Source organism: Oncorhynchus clarkii, chromosome 28 (genome assembly GCF_045791955.1).
Source record: "Oncorhynchus clarkii lewisi isolate Uvic-CL-2024 chromosome 28, UVic_Ocla_1.0, whole genome shotgun sequence".
Lineage (NCBI taxonomy): Eukaryota > Metazoa > Chordata > Actinopteri > Salmoniformes > Salmonidae > Oncorhynchus > Oncorhynchus clarkii.
In genome coordinates this window covers 10,885,089-10,908,287 of record NC_092174.1, presented here as the reverse complement: position 1 = coordinate 10,908,287, position 23,199 = coordinate 10,885,089, and the positions used below count along the sequence as shown (strand labels likewise).

At 43.7% G+C, this 23,199-nt stretch overlaps 1 protein-coding gene across 1 annotated transcript in view; it reads right to left on the bottom strand.

Annotated features, from left to right (window-relative positions):
• The window catches only part of LOC139387567 (coiled-coil domain containing 18), a 29,752-nt gene extending 7,671 nt beyond the window's left edge, over positions 1–22,081 (bottom strand). The window contains exons 1-17 of the mRNA XM_071133893.1: positions 21,748–22,081; positions 21,347–21,548; positions 20,981–21,136; positions 20,782–20,891; positions 20,510–20,638; positions 20,156–20,252; positions 19,945–20,066; positions 7,462–7,750; positions 7,216–7,303; positions 6,709–6,926; positions 6,274–6,384; positions 6,034–6,165; positions 5,586–5,720; positions 5,294–5,371; positions 4,856–4,972; positions 4,449–4,616; positions 911–1,053 (exon numbers count right to left, since the gene is read on the bottom strand). Coding sequence (XP_070989994.1) covers positions 911–1,053; positions 4,449–4,616; positions 4,856–4,972; positions 5,294–5,371; positions 5,586–5,720; positions 6,034–6,165; positions 6,274–6,384; positions 6,709–6,926; positions 7,216–7,303; positions 7,462–7,750; positions 19,945–20,066; positions 20,156–20,252; positions 20,510–20,638; positions 20,782–20,891; positions 20,981–21,136; positions 21,347–21,548; positions 21,748–21,851 — 2,399 coding nt within the window. The 5' untranslated portion in view covers positions 21,852–22,081. The remainder of the gene's footprint in view (positions 1–910; positions 1,054–4,448; positions 4,617–4,855; positions 4,973–5,293; positions 5,372–5,585; positions 5,721–6,033; positions 6,166–6,273; positions 6,385–6,708; positions 6,927–7,215; positions 7,304–7,461; positions 7,751–19,944; positions 20,067–20,155; positions 20,253–20,509; positions 20,639–20,781; positions 20,892–20,980; positions 21,137–21,346; positions 21,549–21,747) is intronic.
• Positions 22,082–23,199: the final 1,118 nt, after the last annotated feature.

Sequence of the window (23,199 nt, the reverse complement as noted above, 5' to 3'; positions counted from 1 at the left end):
ACTAACAACAAGTAGAGTACTAACAACAAGTAGAGTAGAGTATTAACTGACTAACAACTACAGTACTAAGTAACTTGAACTAGAGTACTAACTGAGTAACCTGAACTACAGTACTAACTGAGTAACCTGAACTAGAATACTAACTGCGTAACCAGAGTTAGAACTCTGAGTACAATCTCTGTATCGATCCTCCCTAAGTAGTAACTTAATAGACAAAGCAATGTGCTTTCCTCGTCAAAGTGCTCCTCTATGCTTCACTACGCTCCCTCATTAAGTGTTAAACTCCACCCTAAAATAAGCTCTCGCTCTAAGGAGAATGCTTCAGAATGGAGCGGTGTATATATACCCCCAATATATACCCCCTGACAAAGGGAGGAGCGTGTGGTGTGTGTGGGGGGGGGGGGGGGGGGGGGGAGTGGAGATGAGACACACACAATAAACCCCCTGATTGTTGAGGCACTAGAGTCATGGGACTGTCTTATTCTGTCAGCACTATGCCGATGGGAACATTTCTCTCCTCCTCGCTCTCTTTCTGCTACAGGGCAGGAGCTGCTCGGTCTGGTCTGAACTCCAACCACTCCCACTGACCAACAGAGAACAGTTGCAATATACACACAGAGAGGATTTTGTGAGGTCTTATCTTAAGGTCATACAAAGTTAGTATGATATGCATCAACGTGGCGCAAAAGCTTGAAAATTCACGGCTCAGATATCATAAAAATGTGTTTGTTTTGGGGGGTAAGCAAAACAAATAGGCGTATTTGAATGGCTTCATTAACGAATCAGACGTTAGTGCAATGTCTGAATTCAATCACATTTAGTGAATTGTGTGACTGAAGCATTCTATATCAAACTAGGCAATGACAAATGCTTAATTGGAATGAATACAACATCTTCTGTCGTGTCTTACGTGACAGAGCCAGAGAGCTGTGCAGCCTGTCGCCTCTTCTCCTGCACCTCCTTGTCAGCCTCCTGCACCACCTCCTCTCTCCTCCTCAGCTCCTCCTCCAGAGACAAGCGCGCCCGCTCCACCTCCTGCTCCAACGCAGACACCTGGCAACAAATATCATTCATATTATACAGTAGCAGACATAAGTTCGGCCACACCTACACTCATTCAAGGGTTTTCCTATCTGTTTACCATTTTCTAGATTGTAGAATAATAGTGGAGACATCACAACTATGAAATAACACATATGGAATAAGTAGTAACCAAAACAAAAACAAAAGTGTTAAAGAAATCAAAAAATATTTTTGAATCTTCAAAGTAGGCACTCTTTGCCTTGATGACAGCTTTTGCACACTCTTGGCATTCTAAATCACTAAAGTTGGAGACTTATACAGTTGATGTCGGAAGTTTACATACACCTTAGCCAAATACATTTAAACTCAGTTTCACAATTCCTGACACTTAATCCTAGTAAAAATTCCCTGTCTTCGGTCAGTTAGGAACACCACTTAATTTTAAGAATGTGAAACGTCAGAATAATAGCAGACAGAATGATTTATTTCAGCTTTTATTTCTTTCATCACATCCCCAGCGGGTCAGAAGATTACATACACTCAATTAGTATTTGGTACCATTGCCTTTCAATTGCTTAACTTGGGTCAAACGTTTTGGGTAGCCTTTCACAGGCTTCCCACAATAAATTGGGTGAATTTTGGCACATTCCTCTTGACAGAAATGGTGTAACTGAGTCAGGTTTGTCGGCCTCCTTGCTCGAACACGCTTTTTCAGTTCTGCCCACACATTTCCTATAGGATTGAGGTCAGGGCTTTGTGATGGCCACTCCAACACCTCGACTTTGTTGTCCTTAAGCCATTTTGCCACAACTTTGGAAGAATGCTTGGGGTCATTTGTCCATTTGGAAGACCCATTAGGAATCAAGCTTGAACTTCCTGACTGATGTCTTGAGATGTTACTTCAATATATCCACAATTTTCCTCCCTCAAGTTGGCATCTATTTTCACAACATGATACTGCCACCCCCATGCTTCACAGTTGGGATGGTGTTCTTCCGCTTGCAAGCCTCCCCCTTTTTCCTCCAAACATAACGATGGTCATTATGGCCAAACAGTTCCATTTTGTTTCATCAGACCAGGGAACATTTCTCCAAAAAGTACGATTTTTGTCCCCATGTGCAGTTGCAAACCGTAGTCTGGCGGTTTTGGAGCAGTGGCTTCTTCCTTGCTGAGTTTCAGGTTGTCGATATAGGACTCGTTTTACTGTGGATATAGATACTTTTGTACCTGTTTCCTCCAGCATCTTCACAAGGTCCTTTGCTGTTGTTCTGGGATTGATTTGCACTTTTCGTGTTATTGACTGTACGTTTGTTTATCCCATGTGAACTCTGTTGTTTTTGTCACACTTCTTTGCTTTATCCTGGCCAGGTCGCAGTTGTAAATGAGAACTTGTTCTCAACTGGCCTACCAGGTAAAATAAAAGGTGAAATAAAATAAATTAAAAAAATTCAACCAGCTTCACCTGGAATGCTTTTCCAACAGTCTTGAAGGAGTTCCCACATATGCTGAGCACTTCTTTTTGACTGCTTTTCCTTCACTCTGCAGTCCGACTCATCCCAAACCATCTCAATTGGGTTGAGGTTGGTTGATTGTGGAGGCCAGGTCATCTGATACAGCACTCCATCACTCTTCTTATTGATCAAATAGCTCTTACACAGCCTGGAAGTGTGTTTTGGGTCATTGTCCTGTTGAAAACGAATGACAGCCCAAACCAGATGGGATGGCGTATCGCTGCAGAATGCTGTGGTAGCCAAGCTGGTTAAGAGTGCCTTGAATTCTAAATAAATCACAGACAGTGTCACCAGCAAAGCACCCCCAAACCATCACACCTCCTCCTTCATGCTTGAAGGTGGGAACCACAATGACACAGCAGTTGGAGAAAAAAAATCTCAAATTTGTCCATGGCTCGTGTTTCTTGACCTTCTTACTGGTGTCCTTTAGTAGTGGTTTCTTTGCAGAAATTAAAATCAAGGGCAACAGTGACATCATTTAGGACCTTTAAGGTTCCAGTGACACATCCATAACCCGAGTGGAAACCAGATTGCGTACCCGAGAGAATACTATAGACGTCAATAATCAACTGACTGGCTTTCTTGACAAGTTTTTCCAACCCTTTTGATAAACAGGGCAAAATAGAAATTGGCCTAGTTAGGATCAGCTTGATCTCCCCTTTAAATAAAGGATGCACCGTGGCTGCCTTCCAAGCAATGGGAACCTCCCCAAAAAAGTCAGCGATAGGCTTGGAGATGATAGGGGCATCAACCCTAAAGAAGAAAGGGAGCTCCTTTGGCACCTTGGACTCCGTGACCGCCTGCAGGGAGACATTTTGTAGGAGATGAGGAAACATTGGACGGGCAAGGAGGCATTTAAAAAAAAAACTTTTCCTTTGATTACATTATTTGATCTGTCGTTCTCTTTCCTAGAAAGAGAGAAGAAATGAGAGAAGGGAGAGTGAGACTGTTTGGCCAAAAATAGTCAAAGATAAAAGTGACATACAGGAAGTTGATGATAAATCAGGAACTGTCCATGAGAATGAGGAAGAACGACAGGGTGCATACTTTGAAGAATCTCAAATATACTGTATTTTGATTTGTTTTTTTTCACTTTTTTGTTTACTACATGATTCCATGTGTGTTATTTCATAGTTTTGATGCCTTAACAAATACTCTACAATGTAGAAATAGAAAAACCTTTGAATGAGTAGGTGTTCTAAAACTTTTGGCCGGTAGTGTGTGTGTGTGTGTGCGCGCGTGCGTGCGTGCATATCCCATAGTCAATTAGTAATACCAAATACTATAATAGAACTGGTTTTACTTTAAGTTGCATTTCTGTGTATAATGGTTTTTCATACGGTAAAATACCCACTTAAATTATTCACCTTAAAACAAATGGAAGACTTGATGATAACCTAGTTGACAAAAGGTTTACACAGAAAGCATGTTGCCTGTGGGAAATTCAGCTCTCATGTTCCCTGTCAAGCCACGCTTTGTAGACAGAAAAGTCCTGCCCGCAAGTGAATAGATTTATATTGGCTTTGGTTAAAGGAGTCATTGTACTATGTTCTTTTTGTGAGGGGAGTTTTGAGAAAGAAAAAAAAATGAACAGTGTGGCAAGTCAAATACTAAAATGAGTTGAAGTGACTTATTAGAATATACGCATTTGCTTTTCAGGGAGTCTTTCTGGAAGTGGTTTGCACTTTAACACGGAGGTCAATATAATAGGCTGTGTCCTGCTTATTCAGCTACTTGACCATTGAGATACAACCTGGGTCAAGTCCCCATGTCCTGGTAGGGAGCTCCATGACAAATGTGTGTTTTACCTTCGCTGCCACTGCGATGTCAGCGGTCGCCCTCTCTACAAGACACATGTTCCTACCTGGCGTCTAGGTAGAGCATCCGCCAGTCTCTCCAAGCAGGCATCCGTACCTGTCCCTGTAGCTGGCTCTGGCTTTCCTCCAGTTCGGCCACACGGGTGCTGCTCTCCTGTAGCATGCTCTGCTGCCGCTGCAGGGAGTACTGAAGCTGGACACAGCGCTCACTGGAGCGGCCACACACCAGAGCGCTGCTACGCAACTCCTCCTGCAGAGACGACAGCTGTGGAGTAGAGCAAGAGAGAGACAGGGGTTTACACACACACACACACACACACACACACACACACACACACACACACACACACACACACACACACACACACACACACACACACACACACACACACACACACACACACACACACACACACACACACACACACGGTAACGGAGCGTGTCAGACAGTCACAATGGAGTATAAGCAACAGGGCGGTAGCAACACGGAACACAGACGCACACCTCTTTGCCCTTGACGTCCAGCTGTCTCTGATAGTGCTGCTTAGCGTCCTCCGTCTGCAGTAGGCGGGAGCTCAGCTCATCCCGACAGGACGACAGGGCTGTCTCCAGCTGCCTCACCTGACACGCAGACACCAGTCATAAACACAGAACATAAATACGGTCCGTGTCAAGCCACACGTGTTCCTGTCCTCTTTCCTTTGCCATACGTCCCTTGTGAAGCTCGTACACGCCCTTGTCAACGATCTACGGTAAGATGGCGGTAAGACACTCGATTTGATATTGATATGTCGTCACCAAGCACAAGACTGGTAACTGTAGTTAACTGTTCAGTCCGACGTCTTTGCAGAGCACAGTACGGTACAGTTGATATGCATTTAAACTGAGTGCTAGAAAAACCTGGGTATAGCATTCAATACAGTGTCTTCCATTTATTGTTACCTTGGTGGAAGACTCGGTGGCCTGCTCTCTGACACTCCGTAGAGCCTCCTCGCCGTGTCTCACGTTGGTCTCTTTCTCCTGGTGATAAGTACATTGAGATCTCATGACAAGGTGCACAGCACACAAGCAAGCCTTTAATTCCATTAACGCTATGGCTTCACGTACGGTCATGAAATGTCATTTAATGAGTGTTCTGGCACAAAATGGCTGCCGTGCCATGCATCCCAGTTACATAGTAGTGGTTCCTGAGAGGATGTGTAGGATGAAACTGTATAGCTGCGGTGGTTCTGACCTGTGTGAGCTGGTCCAGGGAGACCTGCAATAGGTGGGCTGTGCTCTGGGCCTCGTGTCTCTCCCTCTGGGCACAACACACAGCTTGCTCCAGCTCTGAGACCTGTGCCCGGTTCTGGTCCAGAGACAACTGCAGCTGGAGACAGGGAAGGAGCAAGAGAGGGAGAGAGGGACAGAGGCAAAGAGATAAAAAGGGAGAAAGCCACTACTACCGAGAGAGCCCACAACGACATGTTTTTATTTTTATTTTTTACTTTTGCTTGATTCCATTATTTGTACAGTTCCTAGAAAATAGAGGAAATGAGAGAAGGAAGAGGGAGACTGTCTGGCCCCCAAAAAAGTCAACGATAAAGCGGCATAGGAAGTTGACGATGAATCAGGAACTGTACATAAGAATGAGGAAGAAAGACAGTGCAATGAATCAATCCACACACAAACACGAGACTCACCAGTTCCACTCTGTCCTGCAGTTCCTTGCACTGGTCAGCACGGGCCTTTTTACTTTTGTCCAGAGCCTGTTGGAAGTCCCTCTGCTTCTTGGTCATCACAGACTGGTAGTGCTGGATAGCACTGGCCTTCTCCTGGGATGAGAGAAAGAGAGAGAGAGAAAGAGAGTACCTCATAACAATGAGCATGCTTTATGAGTCACTTAATGTGACGTGTGTGTGTGTGTGTGTGTGTGTGTGTACCAGCAGCTCCTGCTCCAGCTGAGTGTTCTTCAGAGCGGCCAGTGAGTAGGCAGAGCTCTTCTCCTGCAGCTGTTTCTCCAGAGCCGCCACACGGGCACTCTTCTTCTTCAACTATAGCAGGACAGCAAGACCACCGTGAGGTGACGGTCAGAATTCAACAAATACGACTCACACGTCAGATACACGCAGCCTAACACGCACGCACGCACACACGCACACACGCACACACACACACACACACACAAGCTCTAGTCCATCTGTGTTGGCAGATCTGAAAGAAGCTATGTCCACTGGAAGGGCAGATGAAGCCATCCCTATTACCCTTATCCCTTCACTACACATCTGCAAACCCAGAAGGGGATAAGGGAAGAAGCTAGTGGCTTGGGGTTTTTGGTACTCGGCACACCTCTCCCCTTCCCCACTCACTCTCCTCACCTCCTTCTCGGCATCGGTAGCCAGGCTGGCCCTCTGGAGCAGCTCGCTGTGGACCTGCTGGTAGTGGGAGGCCCTCTGGGCCATGGAGCTGTGCAGGGAGGAGACTTCCTCCTGGGCTTTAGACAGCCTCTCCTGGAGCCTGGAGGCCAGGGAGCTCTGTCTGCCCCGCTCCGCCTCCACCGCCTGAAGCACTGGGAGCAGCTGCTGGTATCGCTCACCTGGAGGAGTGAGGGGGGGGGTGGATAGATTGGAAAAGGGGGTAGGTAGAAGAGAACGAGATAAATACAAAATAATCACACAGCCCAACAACCATAGGCAACCAAATAAATACATCAACTCAGTAAAAAGACACACATCTGGTTCACAGGAGGCTGGTGAAGGGAGGACGGCTCATAATAATGGCGAGAATGGGATGGTATCAAACTTGTGATACCATTACATCAATTCCTTTCCTCCCCAATGAATGTGCCACCAGCCGCCTGTGATTCGGTTGTACTGCACACACACCTGGCTTGGGTCTGAGTGGGTCTGTCATTCCTGTATAATCCACTGGGAGCAGCATACAGGGCTTCACACAGAGAGGTCCCTCATCCCCCTGTAACAACACAACGCCATCAAGTGGCTAAATAAGTATCTCCCTATCACCCCAAGTTGACTGTCTGTTTTTGTGCATATAAATATATGTCTGAATGTGAGTGACTGTACGTGTCAACGTACGTGCGTGTACGTGCGCATGTCCCCAATCCTCCATACCTCTCGGAGGTGCAGCAAAGCCAATATACTCTCCAGACTAGCTAATTCAGCCAGGCTCTGCTGGGCCTCTCTCTGGCATTGGACCAGCCTGTGTTCCTGGCACTGGGTAAGGGCCCGGAGGTCCTCCGTCTCCCTGTGGAGAGAGGTCAGCTCCCTGGCCGCCAAGGCCCGCTCCCCCAGCTCCATCTCCAGCCGCGAGGCCCGCTGGGCAGCCTCCTCCAGACGTCCCTGGAGCTCAAAGGTTTTTGTGTTGAGTGTGCGCGCCTGGGTGACCTCCTCCTTCAGCTCACTAAAGAGATGGTTTCAATGACATACAGGGCATTCAGAAAGTATTCATACCCCTTGACTTATTCCACATTTTGTTGTGTTTGTCTGAAATCTGAAGTCTGAAGTCTGAAATCAAAATGGATTCAATAGATAGTGTGTAAAACAACACCACATAATTACAAAGAAAAAGCATGTTTGCAAATATATTAAATACAGCAATAACTAATTTACATAAGTATTCACACCAGAGTCAATACTTTGTAGAATCAGCTTTGGCAGAGATTAGAACTGAGTCTTTCAGGGTAAGTCTCTAAGAGCTTTCCACACCAGGATTGTGCAATATTTGCCAATATAAAAAAAGTGGTATTTGTCACATGGCCGAATACAACAACCTTACAGTGAAATGCTTACATACAAGCCCTTAACCAACAATGCAGTTTTAAAGAAAATACTCCCCAAAAAGTAAGACATAAGAATAACAAATAATTAAAGAGCAGCAGTAAATAACAACAGCGAGGCTATATACAGGGGGTACCGGTACAGAGTCAGTGTGAGGGGGCACCAGTGTCGAGGTAATATGTACATGTAGGTAAAGTTATTAAAGTGACTATGCACAGACAATAATAGAGTAGCAGCAGCGTAGAAGGGGGGACTTGGTGCTCCGGTACCGCTTGCCGTGAGGTAGGGTGGCTGGAGTCTGACAATTTTTAGGGCCTTTCTCTAACACCGCCTGGTTTTGAAGTCCTGGATGGCAGGAAGCTTGGGCCCGGTGATGGACTGGGCCATATGCACTACCCTCAGTAGTGCCTTGCAGTCGGAGGCCGAGCAGTTGCCATACCAGGCAGTGATGCAACCAGTCAGGATGCTCTCGATGGTGCAGCTGTAAAACTTTTTGAGGATCTGAGAACCTATGCAAAATCTTTTCAATCTCCTAAGGGGGGAATAGGCTTTGTCGTGCCCTCTTGACGACTGTCTTGGTGTGCTTGGACCATGTTAGTTTGTTGGTGATGTGGACGCCAAGGAACTTGAAGCTCTCCACCTGCTCCCCTACAGCCCAGTCGGTGAGAATGGGGGCATGCACGGTCCTCCTTTTTCTGTAGTCCACAATCATCTCCTTTGTCTTGATCACATTGAGGGAGAGGTTGTTGTCCTTGCACCACACAGTCAGGTCTCTGACCTCCTCCCTATAGGTTGTCTCATCGTTGTCGGTGATCAGGCCTATTACCACTGTTGTGTAATCGGAAAACTTAATGATGGTGTTGGAGTCGTGCCTGGCCGTGCAGTCATGAGTGAACAGGGAGTACCGGAGGGGGCTGAGCACGCACCCCTGTGGGGCCCCCATATTGAGGATCAGCGTGGCGGATGTGTTGTTACTTATCCTTACCACCTGGGAGCGGCCCATCAGCAAAAACAGGATCTAGTTGCAGAGGGAGGTGTTTAGTCCCCCTCTGGTTGCACATTTAACATGCTGATAGAAATGAGGTAAAACTGATTTAAATGTCCCTGCATTAAAGTCCCCGGCCACTAGGAGCGCCGCCTCTGGATGAGCGTTTTCCTGTTTGCTTATGGCGGTATACAGCTCATTGAGTGCGGTTTTAGTGCCAGCATCAGTCTGTGGTGGAATGTTGGCAGCTAGGAAAAATACACTGAAAACTCTCTAGGTAGATAGTGTGGTCTACAGCTTATCATGAGATGCTCTACCTCAGGCGAGCAACAGCTGAGACTTCCTTAGATATCGTGCACCAGCTGTTGTTTACAAATATGCATATGCATAGCCCCGTGTCTTACCAGAGGCTGCTGTTCTATCCAGACGATAGTGTGGATAACCCACCAGCTGTATGATATTAATGTCGTCGTTCAGTCACGACTTGGTGAAACATAAGATACTACAGTTATTAATGTCCCATTGGTAGGAAATTTTGTCCCAATTATTTTCCACCAAATGAATGTTAGCTAACAGTACAGATGGCAGCGGCAGATTAGCCACTTGTCGCCTGATCCTCACAAGGTACCCCGATCTCTTTCTGTGAAATCTCTGTTTCTTTCTCCTGCAAATGATGGGGATGAGGGCCTGTTCAGGTGTTTGGAGTATACCCTTCCCGCCCGTCTCATTAAAGAAAGATTCTTCGTCCAATTCGAGGTGAATAATCACTGTTGTGATGTCCAGAAGCTCTTTTCGGTCATAAGAGACAGTAGCAGCATCATTATGAACAAAATATGTTTAACAATGTAAAAAAACAAACAAAATAGCACGGTTGGTTAAGAGCCAATAAAACAGCAGCCATCCCCTCCGGCGCCATCTTCCTATATATTTTCCCATTATTCTTTAAAAAAAATGTCAAGCTCTGTCAAATTGGTTGTTGATTGGCTAGACAAACATTTGTAGGTCTTGCCATAGACTTTCAAGTAAATTTAAGTCAAAACTGTAAATCGGCCACTCAGAAACATTCACGCTCTTCTTGGTAAGCAACTTGTGTTTCAGGTTTTTGTCCTGCTGAAAGGTGAATTCAGCTCCTAGTGTCTGGTAGAAAGCAAAATGAACCAAGTTTTCCTCCAGGATTTTACCTGTGCATAGATTCATTCCATGTCTTTTTTATCCTGAAAAACTCCCCAGTCCTTAATGATTACAAGCATACCCATAACATGATGCAGCCGCCACTACGCATGACAATATGGACTATGGTACTCAGTAATGTGTTGTATTGGATTTGCCCCAAACACAACACTTTGTATACAGGACAAAAAGTGAATTGCTTTGCCACATTTTTTGCAGTATACATTAGTGCCCCGTTGCAAACAGATTTCATGTTTTGTAATATTTGTTTTCTGTACAGGCTTCCTTCTTTTCACTCTGTCAAATAGGTTAGTATTGTGGTGTAATTACAACGTTGTTGATCCATCCTCAGTTCTCCTCTCACAGACATGAACTTTTTAAAGTCACAATTGTCCTCATGGTGAAATCCCTGAGCAGTTTTCTTCCTCTCCAGCAACTGAGTTTGGAAGGACGCCTGTATCTTTGTACTGACTGGGGCAGGGTTTCCGTTAGGAAAATGTGGCGCTTGACATTTTAAATTTGCCTGACATTTGAGAAATGTACCAGACCCCTGATTAGGGCATCCACCTACATTGCTCAGAATGACAGAAATGACACTTAGAATATGGTAATTCATATTAATTAAAACCTCTACAGGATCGATGGGTCCCCTGCGGGACGGTTGTGCTAACATATGCTAATCACATTAGCCTGAAGATGTAAGTAACAAGAACATCTCCCAGGACATAGAAATATCTGATATTGACAGAAAGCTGACATTCTTGTTAATCTAACTGTACTGCCCAAATAACAGTCACTATTACAGTGAAAAGATACCATGCTATTGTTTGAGAGTGCACAGTTATGAACTTGAAAATGAATTAATAAACCAATTAGCCACATTTAGTCAGTCTTGAAACAACATTTTGAACAGAAATGCAACGATCAGTCTAAAACGTTGCATATACAGTTGAAGTCAGAAGTTTACATACACCTTAGCCAAGTACATTTAAAAAACTGTTTTTCACAATTCCTGACATTTAATCCTAATAAAAAATCCATGTCTTAGGATCACCACAATATTTTAATAATGTGAAATGTGAGAATAATAGTAGACAGAATTATTTTTTATTTCTTTCATCACATTCCCAGTGGGTCAGAAGTTTACATACACTCAATTCGTATTTGGTAGCATTGCCTTTCAATTGTTTAACTTGGGTGAAATGTTTCGGGTAGCATTCCACAAGCTTCTCACAATAAGTTGGGTGAATTTTGGCCCATTCCTCCTGACAGAAATTGTGTAACTGAGTCAGGTTTGTAGGCTTCCTTGCTCACACACGCTTTTTCAGTTCAGCCCACACATTTTCTATAGGGTTGAGGTCAGGGCTTTGTGATGGCCACTCCAATACCTTGACTTTGTTGTCCCTAAGCCATTTTGCCACAACTTTAGAAGAATGTCATTGTCAATTTGGAAGACCCATTTGAAACCAAGCTTGAACTTCCTGACTGATGTCTTGAGATATTGCTTCAATATATCCACATCATTTCCTTCCCTCATGATGCCATCTATTTTGTGAAATGCACCAGTCCCTCCTGAGGCAAAGCACCCCCACAACATGATGCTGCCACCTCCATGCTTCACTGTTGGGATGGTGTTCATCGGCTTGCAAGCCTCCCCACTTTTCCTCCAAACATAACGATGGTCATTATGGCCAAACAGTTCTATTTTTGTTTCATCAGACCAGAGGACATTTCTCCAAAAAAGTACAATCTTTGTCCCCATATGCAGTTGCAAACCGTAGTCTGGCTATTTTATGGTGGTTTTGGAGCAGTGGCTTCTTCCTTGCTGAGCGGCCTTTCACGTTATGTCGATATTAGACTCGTTTAACTGTGGATTATAGATATTTTTGTACCTGTTTCCTCCATCATCTTCAAATGGTTTATTGCGGTTGTTCTGGGATTGATTTACACTTTTCGAACAAAAGTATGTTCATCTCTAGGAGACAGAACGTGTCTCCTTCCTGAGCGGTATGACGACTGCGTGGTCCCATGATGTTTATACTTGCGTACTATTGTTTGTACAGATGAACGTGGTACCTTCAGGTGTTTGGAAATTGCTCCCAAGGATGAACCAGACACTGAGTTTGAAGGTAAGCCTTGAAATATATCTACAGGTAAACCTACAATTGACTCAAATTATGTCAATTAGCCTATCAGAAGCTTCTAAAGCCATGACATTTTCTGGAATTTTCAAAGCTGTTTAAAGGCACAGTCAACTTAGTGTATGTAAACTTCTGACCCACTGGAATTGTGATACAGTGAATTATAAGTGAAATAAACTGTCAGTAAACAATTGTTGGAAAGATTACTTGTGTCATGCACAAAGTAGATGTCCTAACCGACTTGCCAAAACTATAGTTTGTTAACAAGAAATTGGTGGAGTGGTTAATAAACTAGTTTTAATGACTCCAACCTAAGTGTATGTAAACTTCTGACTTCAACTGTACACTACAGTTCAAAAGTTTGGGGTCACTTACACGTTTCTTTGTTTTTGAAAGAAAATCACATTTTTTGTCCATTAAAATAATGATCACAAATACAGTTGATCACAATTGATCACAAATACAGTGTAGACATTGTTAATGTTGTAAATGACTATTGTAGCTGGAAAGGGCAGACAGAGGCCCATTATCAGCAACCATCACTCCTGTGTTCCATTGGCACATTGTGTTAGCTAATCCAAATGTATAATTTTAAAGGGCTACTTGATCATTATAAAACCCTTTTGCAATGATGTTAGCACAGCTGAAAACTGTTGTTCTGATTAAAGCAGCAATAAAACTGGCCTTCTTTCGACATGTTGAGTATCTGAAGCATCAGCATTTGTGAGTTCAATTACAGGCTCAAAATGGCCAGAAACAAAGACCTTTCCTCTGAAACTTGTCAGTCTACTCTTCTTCTGAGAAATTAAGGCTATTCCATGCGAGAAATTGCCAAGAAACTGAATATCTCATACAACGCTATGTACTACTCCCTTCACAGAACAGCGCAAACTGGCTCTAACCAGAATAGAAAGAGTGGGAGGCCTCGGTGCACAACTGAGCAAGAGGATAAGTACATTAGAGTGTCTTGTTTGAGAAATAGACGCCTCACAAGTCCTCAACTGGCATCTTCATTAAATAGTACCCGCAGAACACCCGTCTCAACGTCAACAGTGAAGAGGCGACTCCGGGATGCTGGCCTTCTAGGCAGAGTTGCAAAGAAAAAGCCATATCTCAGACTGGCCAATAAAACAAAAAGATTAAGATGGGAAAAGAACAGACACAGGAAGATTGGAAAAAAGTGTTATGGACAGAATAATCTAAGTTTGTGATGTTCGGATCGCAAAGAAGAACATTCGTGAGATGCAGAAAAAATGAAAAGATGCTAGAGGACTGCTTGACGCCATCTGTCAAGCATGATGGAGGCAATGTGATGGTCTGGGGGGTGCTTTGGTGGTGGTAAAGTGAGAGATTTGTACAGGGTATAGGGGATCTTGAAGAAGGAAGGCTATCACTCCATTTTGCAACACCCTGTGGACGGCGCTTAATTGGAGCCAATTTCCTTCAACAACAGGACAATGACCCAAACCACAGCTCCAAACTATGCAATAACTATTTAGGGAAGAAGCAGTCAGCTGGTATTCTGTCTATGGCCTGCACAGTCACTGGATCGCAACCCTATTGATCTGTTGTGGGAACTGCTTGACCGTAAGAAGTCCCCATCTGTAATTGCTGCAAATTGAGGATTCTTTGACAAAAGCTAAATTTGAAGGACACAATTATTATTTCAAGTAAAAATCATTATTTATAACCTTGTCAACATCTTGACAATATTTCCTATGCATGTTGCAACTCATTTCATGTATGTTTTCAAGTGACCCAAACTTTTGAATGGTAGTGTACACTGCTGCCATCTAGTGGTCAAAATCTAAATTGCTGGCATAAGTCATTATGGCCTTTAGTTTTTTTTCTTTGTATTATCTTTTAACATATATAATATGTTATATTCTCCTACATTAATTTAACATTTCCACAAACGTAAAAATGTTTCCTTTCAAATGATATCAAGAATATGCATATCCTTGCTTCAGGTCCTGAGCTACCGGCAGTTAGATTTGGGTATGTCATTTTAGGCGAAAACTGAAAAAAGGGGAGGTTCCTTTAGAGGTTTTAACAGAACATGTAAATCGAGGATACAACGATATGCAGGCTTTCTTACCGAATTCTGAGCCAACAAGACGAGTAACAAACAGCAAAATCACTCACCTATGTCAATCTACTTTAGTAGAAAAGTTTAGGCTACCTATTCTATTGGTCAGCTTGTCAAGAAAGAAATAGCCTATTCCAAACAGACTTTGGGACAGTCGTGGGACGATAGATCCCAAATTCAAACAACCAAGGCTACATTTTGAAAAAATAGAATGAAAAAAGCAATGAGTCTGATCCAACAGATCAGAAAGTTTAGCTTAAAATGTTGATAAACTATTATTTCTTCACATTGTATGCGCAGCAAAGCTCACAAGGCAGTAGGCTACACACAAATCTTCGTTCCATAATGCATTTAGAGGGAACACAGTTGTCAAAAGGGCATTGCACGCGAGCGGTATCATGTGACAAGAGTTGAAATTTAGAAAGAGAGGATATCTAATAGGCTACTTTGAAGCGAGGCAAAAAATGCCTCATTCCATGCATTAAAACGTTCAGGTTTCAAACCATTTTTTAAAATATTTCTTTAACCTTTATTTAACTAGGCAAATTCTTATTTACAACGACGGCCTAACCCTAACCTGGACGATGCTGGGCCAATTGTGCGCTGCCCTATGGGACTCCCAATCACGACCCGGTTGTGATACAGCCTGGAATCAAGCCAGGGTCTGTAGTGAAGCTTCTAGCACTGAGATGCAATGCCTTAGACCACTGCGCTACTCTTCAAAATGCATACTGCCTCCAGCTCATTGCAATGGTGTGTGACAGCCTGCCTTAACGTAACCGTTCAATGGCGTGTTCAAAGCAACTGGGAACTCGGAAATCTCAGACTTCCGACTTCAGTGCGTTCAAGGCAACTGGGAACTGGGGGGGCGTGCTCTGATTGGGAAAATATTGTCCGCCTCACTTCGCGTTCCTAGGAAACTATGCAGTATTTTAATTTTTTTTACGTGTTATTTATTACATTGGTACCCAAGGTAATCTTAGGTTTTATTACATACAGTCGGGAGCAACTACTGGATATAAGAGCAACGTCAACTCACCATCATTACGACCAGGAATACGAATTTCCCCGAAGCGGATCCTGTGTTTTGCCCACCACCCGGGACAATAGATCGGATCCCAGCCCGCGAACCAAAACAACGACGTTCTTTGCTTCACGGAAACATGGCTCACTCGAGAGACGCTATCGGAGTCGGTACAGACAGTTGGTTTCTTTACGCATCGCACCAACAGAAACAAACATCTTTCTGGTAAGAAGAGGGGTGGGGGGGGGTATGCCTTATGATTAACGAGACGTGGTGTGATGATAACAACATACAGGAAGTCCTTCTGTTCACCTGACTTAGAATTCCTCACAATCAAATGTCGACCGCAGTATCTATCAAGAGAATTCTCTTCGATTATAATCACAGCCGCATATATCCATCCCCCAAGCAGACACATCGATGGCCCTGAACAAACTTTATTTGACTCTATGTAAACTGGAAACCACATATCCTGAGGCTGCATTCATTGTAGCTGGTGATTTTAACAAGGCTAATCTGAAAACAAGACTCCCTAAATTCTATCAGCATATCGATTGTGCTACCAGGGCTGGTAAAACCCTGGATCATTGTTATTCTAACCCCCGCTCTCCTTTCGGAAAAGCTGACCACGACTCCATTTTGTTGCTTCCAGCCTACAGACAGAAACTAAAACAAGAAGCGCCCGCGCTCAGGTCTCGTCAACGCTAGTCCGACCAATCTGATTCCACGCGTCATGATTGCTTCGATCACGTGGATTGGGATATGTTCCGCATTGCGTCAAACAACAACATTGACGAATACGCTGATTCGGTGAGCGAATTCATTAGCATGTGCATAGGCGATGTCGTACCCACAGCAACTATTAAAACATTCCCAAACCAGAAACCGTGGATCGATGGCAGCATTATCGCAAAACTGAAAGCGCGAACCACTGCTTTTAACCAGGGCAAAGTGACCGGAAATATGACTGAATAAAAACAGTGAAGCTATTCCCTCCGCAATGCAATCAAACAAGCTAAGCGTCAGTATAGAGACAAAGTAGAGTCGCAATTCAATGGCTCAGACACAAGAGGTATGTGGCAGGGTCTACAGTCAATCACGGATTACAAAAAGAAAACCAGCCCCGTCGCGGACTACGATGTCTTGCTCCCAGACAGACTAAACAACTTCTTTGCTCGCTTTGATGACAATGCAGTGCCACTGACACGGTCCGTTACCAAAACCTGCGGTCTCTCCTTCACTGCAACCGACGTGAGTAAAACATTTAAACGTGTTAACCCTCGCTCGCAAGGCTGCAGGCCCAGACGGCATCCCCAGCCGAGTCCTCAGAGCATGCGCAGACCAGCTGGCTGGTGTGTTTACGGACATATTCAATCAATCCTTATTCCAGTCTGCTGTCCCCACATCAAGAGGGCAACCATTGTTCCTGTTCCCAAGAAAGCTAAGGTAACTGAGCTAAACGACTACCGCCCCGTAGCACTCACTTCCGTCATCATGAAGTGCTTTGAGAGACTAGTCAAGGACCATATCACCTCCACCCTACCTGACACCCTAGACCCACTCCAATTTGCTTACCGTCCCAATAGGTCCAAAGACGACGCAATCTCAACCACACTGCCCTAACCCATCTGGACAAGAGGAATATCTATGTGAGAATGCTGTTCATCGACTACAGCTCAGCATTTAACACCATAGTACCCTCCAAACTCGTCATCAAGCTCGAGACCCTGGGTCTCGACCCCGCTCTGTGCAACTGGGTACTGGACTTCCTGGCGGGCCGCCCCCAGGTGGTGAGGGTAGGTAACCCCATCTCCACCCCGCTGATCCTCAACACTGGGGCCCCACAAGGGTGCGTTCTGAGCCCTCTCCTGTACTCCCTGTTCACCCACAACTGCGTGGCCACGCACGCCTCCAACTCAATCATCAAGTTTGCAGATGACACTACAGTTGTAGGCTTGATTACCAACAACGACGAGGCGGCCTAGAGGGAGAAGGTGAGGGCCATCGGAGTGTGGTGTCAGGAAAATAACCTCACGCTCAACGTCAACAAAACAAAGGAGATGATCATGGATTTAAGGAAACAGCAGAGGGAGCACCCCCCTATCCACATTGACGGGACAGTAGTGGAGAGGGTAGAAAGTTTTTAGGTTCTCGGCGTACACATCACGGACAAACAATTGGTCCACCCACACAGACAGTGTGGTGAAGAAGGCGCAGCAGCACCTCTTCAACCTCAGGAGGCTGAAGAAATTTGGTTTGTCACCAAAAGCACTCACAAACGTTTACAGATGCACAATCGAGAGTATCCTGTCGGGCTGTATCACCGCCTGGTACGGCAACTGCTCCACCCACATCCGTAAGGCTCTCCAGAGGGTAGTGAGGTCTACACAACGCATCACCGGGGGCTGCTCTTAGGGACACCTACACCACCCGATGTCACGAGCCACTGCCTGTTCAACCCGCTATCATCCAGAAAGCGAGGTCAGTGCAGGTGCATCAAAGCAGGGACTGAGAGACTGAAAAACAGCTTCTATCTCAAGGCAATCAGACTGTTAGACAGCCACCACTAACAATGAGTGACTGCTGCCAACATACTGACACGACTCCAGCCACTTTAATAATGGAAAAATGTATGTAAAAAATGTATCACTAGCCACTTTAAACAATGCCACTTAATATAATGTTTACATACCCTACATTACTCATCTCCTATGTATATACTGTACTCTATACCACCTACTGCATCTTGCCATCTTTATGTAATACATGTATCACTAGCCACTTTAAACAATGCCACTTTTATATGTTTACATACCCTACATTACTCATCTCATATGTATATACTGTACTCGATACCATCTACTGCATCTTGCCCATGCCGTTCTGTACCATCACTCATTCATATATCTTTATGTACATATTATTTTTCCCTTTACACTTGTGTGTAGAAGGTAGCTGTTGTGAAAAATTGTTAGGTTAGATTACTCGTTGGTTATTACTGCATTGTCGGAACTAGAAGCACAAGCATTTCGCTACACTCGCATTAACATCTGCTAACCATGTGTTATGTGACAAATAAGATTTGATTTGAACGGTCATCCAAATCGGAATTTGTATATTTCAGAGTTCCCAGTTGTCTTGGAAGAACAACAAGATGCTCCAGCAGCTCAAATGTTCCACTCTGTATCTGTATGCTGTGCGCGTGTGATAAATAAGATGCATAACGAATACCGTACACACAACCTAATTTAATTCCACAAAGCTTATTGAAATTCCCTGAAAGACTGATAAGCATGCCCATTCAAAAAACAGAAATATTTCCATCGACTGGTATTTCCACCAATGAATAGGCTAAAAAGCATTATTTGGAAATAGGATTTTTTGGGGGGTATTATTATTATTTATGGGGTTTTCCAAAAAACAATATTGGACAAAGGTTGGCTACTACCGGCTAATGGAAATCCTGGACTGGGTGTATTGATACACCATCCAAAGTGTAATTAATAACTTCACCATGCTCAAAGGGATATTCAATGTCAGCTTTTTTTTTTTTTTACCCATCTACCAATAGGTGCCCTTCTTTGTGAGGCACTGGAAAACCTCCCTGGTCTTTGAGGTTGAATCTGTGTTTGAAATTGACTGCTTGACTGATGGATCTTACAGATAATTGTATGTGTGGGGTACAGAGATGAGGTAGTCATTCAAAAATCATGTTAAACACTATTACTGCACACAGAGTGAGTCCATGCAACTTATTATGGGTCTTGTTACGCACATTTTTACTACTGAACTTACTTAGGCTTGCCATAACAAAGGGGTTGAATACTTATTGACTCAAGACATTTCAGCTTTTCATTTTTAATTCATTGGTCAAAAAAAATCTGAAAGCATAATTCCACTTTTACATTATGGGGTATTGTGTGTAGGCCAAAATCTCAATTTAACACCACAAACCGTATAGCTAGCTACTCAACTCCGTGATGATCAGGGCTTTAAATTAACTTGTGTTCACCAGCCACTTACGTCAGGTAGATACTAACATCTATCACCCACTCAGATTTTTCACCAATCAAAAGATTTTTGTTCGGTTTAATTACACCAACAAAACAGATGCGCATGCTTTGTAATGTTTCTAAAACTAATGTATAACTAGTAAGAAGTAGTGGTAAATCGAAACAAAAAGGCAGAAATACTTTGAAAACAGCTACTGCAGAATTTATTTTGCTCTAAATATGATCATACGTAATTATTTTTATTCACAAATGTGAGTGAACTGCGTGCACTGTGGAGCCCTGGCCACCCACCAACGTGGCTGGTGAAGTAGACATATTACCCACCAATGTCCAACTCTACCCGTATTTGGCAGGTGGTCATTTTAGGCCCTGTTGATGATAATGCCCACACCCACCTGATGGTTTGGCCCTGCTCCTCTCGCGCTCTCTCCAACACGGTGCACTTGCTCTCCAGCTCCTCTCTCTCTCGGTCACACACGATGAGACTCTCCTTCAGTTTGCTCTCGCTCTCCATGACCTTGGAAACACAGTCGAGCCATAAGGTCAAAGGGTCGGTCACTACTCACTATTTCCTATGCTGAACTAAGTAAGGGTTCAATGAGTTACCTTTTTCAGCTTAATGGAAATATTTGTCTTGTAGTCTTTGAAAGCATCTGTGAGTTTCTCCGCATTGCGAAGGGCTTGGTTCCTTTGTTGCTCCGCTCTGTAAGAAACGAGACAGCTCAGTACATTGTCGTTATTTCACACTATAAGACATTGTTATGCCTGTGAATGAGCAACAAGTGTCAGTGTTTCCTTAGTTGGATTGTTGCCTATGTCCGGGGCACAAAGGACCTGAAGGAACATCCTAGAATACCAGTAACAAAATCAATTGAGAACAATAGGGGACAAATTATTTTAGATGGGGAGGATCAAAGCTAAAACAAATTAATGCAAGGGGAAACAAGTGCCAAGTGTTACCGTTTTCCTTGTCTGGTTGTGTCGGTAAGCTCTGTTCTGAGCATGCTCAGTTCGTCTCTGATTTCGACTACCTGTCTGTCACTTTGGGTTGCTGCCTGCTGGCTCTGCTCTGCCTTCAACTCTGCAGTCCTAAATCAACAACAAGTCAACAACAACATCCAATTCAGTTCTATTTTCATTCTGAAAAAGATATTGGAAAATACAAATTCAGTGAGACTTAATTATAATCTTACATTTAAAGACACAGCAATAAAAAAAATATGCCTACTGACCGGAGTTCTTTGGCCTGGGCCTCCACCTCAGCCTCCAAGCCCAGGATCTGCTCCCTCATGACGGTCACACTGGAGGTCTTAGCCCCTACTGTGGAGCCCAGGAGACGGGCCTGAAGAAAGAGCAGATACACCGACCATTTAGCATCTCTCCTAGTGAATGTCAATGATCTTTACATGCATGGTTGTTCTCACTTAGTACCTTGGTTTTAGAGCTGGCCAGTTCAATCTGGGTCGCCTCCAGGTCACTGATGAGCTGTCTGTTCTCCAGAGCCAGGGAGGCGTTCTCCTGACGCAGGCAGCCTAGCTTCTTCCTGAGGGGGGCAACCTCCATCTCCACTGCCCTAGACGAGGAGCACTGATGGATACAGAGGTATAGACAGGTTAAGACATGAACCACAAACCCAACACACACAAACATCAAAGACAAGAAACACACTCAACTCAGATTGTCAAGCAAACAGACAAAGTCTGTGACATTATAGCTACAGAGTTAGTGTACAAATGACCATACACATACAGTAACATAGACCAGTCCATCTGTAAATAAAATGGCTGTCTCTCTCACCCTGGAGTCAGTACTGGGTAGGCTTTCACAGGCCTGTCTCTCAGCTGTCCTACTTCTGTGGAGGGGTCTCTCAAGACTTGGGTTGTCAGGTGGAGGATGTGGGACATCAGGCCGCTGTAGGTCCTCTAGGGACAGAAGACCTGGCAACCCATGTACTAAACTCCTCTCAGACCGCTCACTGTGACTCTCATGTCCTGAGTGACTTGGAGGATGGCAAAAAGGCATGTCAAAGTAAGTGCTACACCTGTTGGACTTTCAGAGGACCTAACAGTCTGTTAGTCAATTGGGCTATGTGCGTGAGGAAGTTACATTGACTTGCACCTACCTGTGACTAAAGTGGGGAAATCAAGTTAGCCATGTAACGTTATATTGACACCTAGCAGCAAGTTAGCGTCGCTTACCTTAATTGTTCTCCCAAACTTTGCAAACTAATCTCCGTCAATCGCAATTGATTCCTTAAACTGGCCACATCTTCGACAAGATCCTCGTCGTTGTTGTTAAACATTGGTGGCTGTCATTTGCACACGCTAACGTTAGCTAGCTAGCTAACATCAACAACTCGCGTAGCCAGTTTATCAATCAACAGGTTGCTAGGGTTATTTGTTAGCTAGCTAGTTAGCTAACTGAAGATGTATAGCAACTATGTGCTGTGGTACTCTGGATAAAGTTACTTCGCTAGTGGATTACGCGGTAATCTTTGAAAAGGTTCATAAAGTTTAAACATCGTTTACTGCTTGGCAGTTCAATCGCTCACTGCCAAAAATGTAAACATCGCTCAGCATCGCGTCATTCGATTGGACGAGAGGGAACTGTGTGAAAAGTGATTGGTTTCACGAAGAGGTCGTGAACTGCAAAGGCCGCGAATGGTGGCGCGTTTTGGCTGACCAATTCAAAAGCATATGCACCCCGGTCTCCTAGAATTTTCCTTTCTGCCTGTGTTGGTTTCTGTTACACCTGGCAAATTCTTATTCATCTCAATTTGTGGAGCAGAAATATGCAGAATGACGAAATAAAGTGGATAATAATTTTAAAAAAATATGATGCATAGATATGTTTTCTTTTGATTCATGTAGTTGACAACAACATATCATATCATGAGTCATAGCTGAATAAATTCACTTCAAAATGTGAGACTGACCCTCAGACATCTTAATAAATAAAGAAAACGTTTCTCACAGGAACCTTTTGACACAAGTCATCATTGATAGCCCAATCATAAAAATTTAATTTACTTTGAAAGTAATTTAAGAGGAAGGAAAGAAACGCCATATATACAGTTTAATACAATATTCAATTGAATGTGCCAATATGCCACAATGTATGAGTGCCATTTCACATACATATGTTTCTATCACGTGTGGCTTCATTCGTTAGACATGCAATATACAGCTTGATTCCATGAATCGACTACCTACAGTGCCTTCAGAAAGTATTTACATACTTTGACCTTTTTCCACATTTTGTGGTGTTACAACCTGAATTTAAATGGATTATATTGAGTTTGTCACTAGCCTATACAAAATATCCCATAATATCAAAGTGGAATTATGTTTTTCGATATTTATACAAATTAATTAAAAATGAAAAGCTGAAATGTCTTGAGTCAATAAGTATTCAACTTCTTTGTTATGGCAAGCCTAAGTTCAGTAGTGAAAATGTGCTTGTACCCCACGCATACAATTATCTGTAATTGTATTGAATCAATACACCCAGTCACTACAAAGATAGGCGTCCTTCCTAACTCAGTTGCCGGAGAGGAAGGAAACTGCTCAGGGATTTCACCATGAGGACAATGGTGACTTTAAAACAGTTACAGAGTTTAATGTCTGTGATAAGAGAGCTGAGGATGGCTC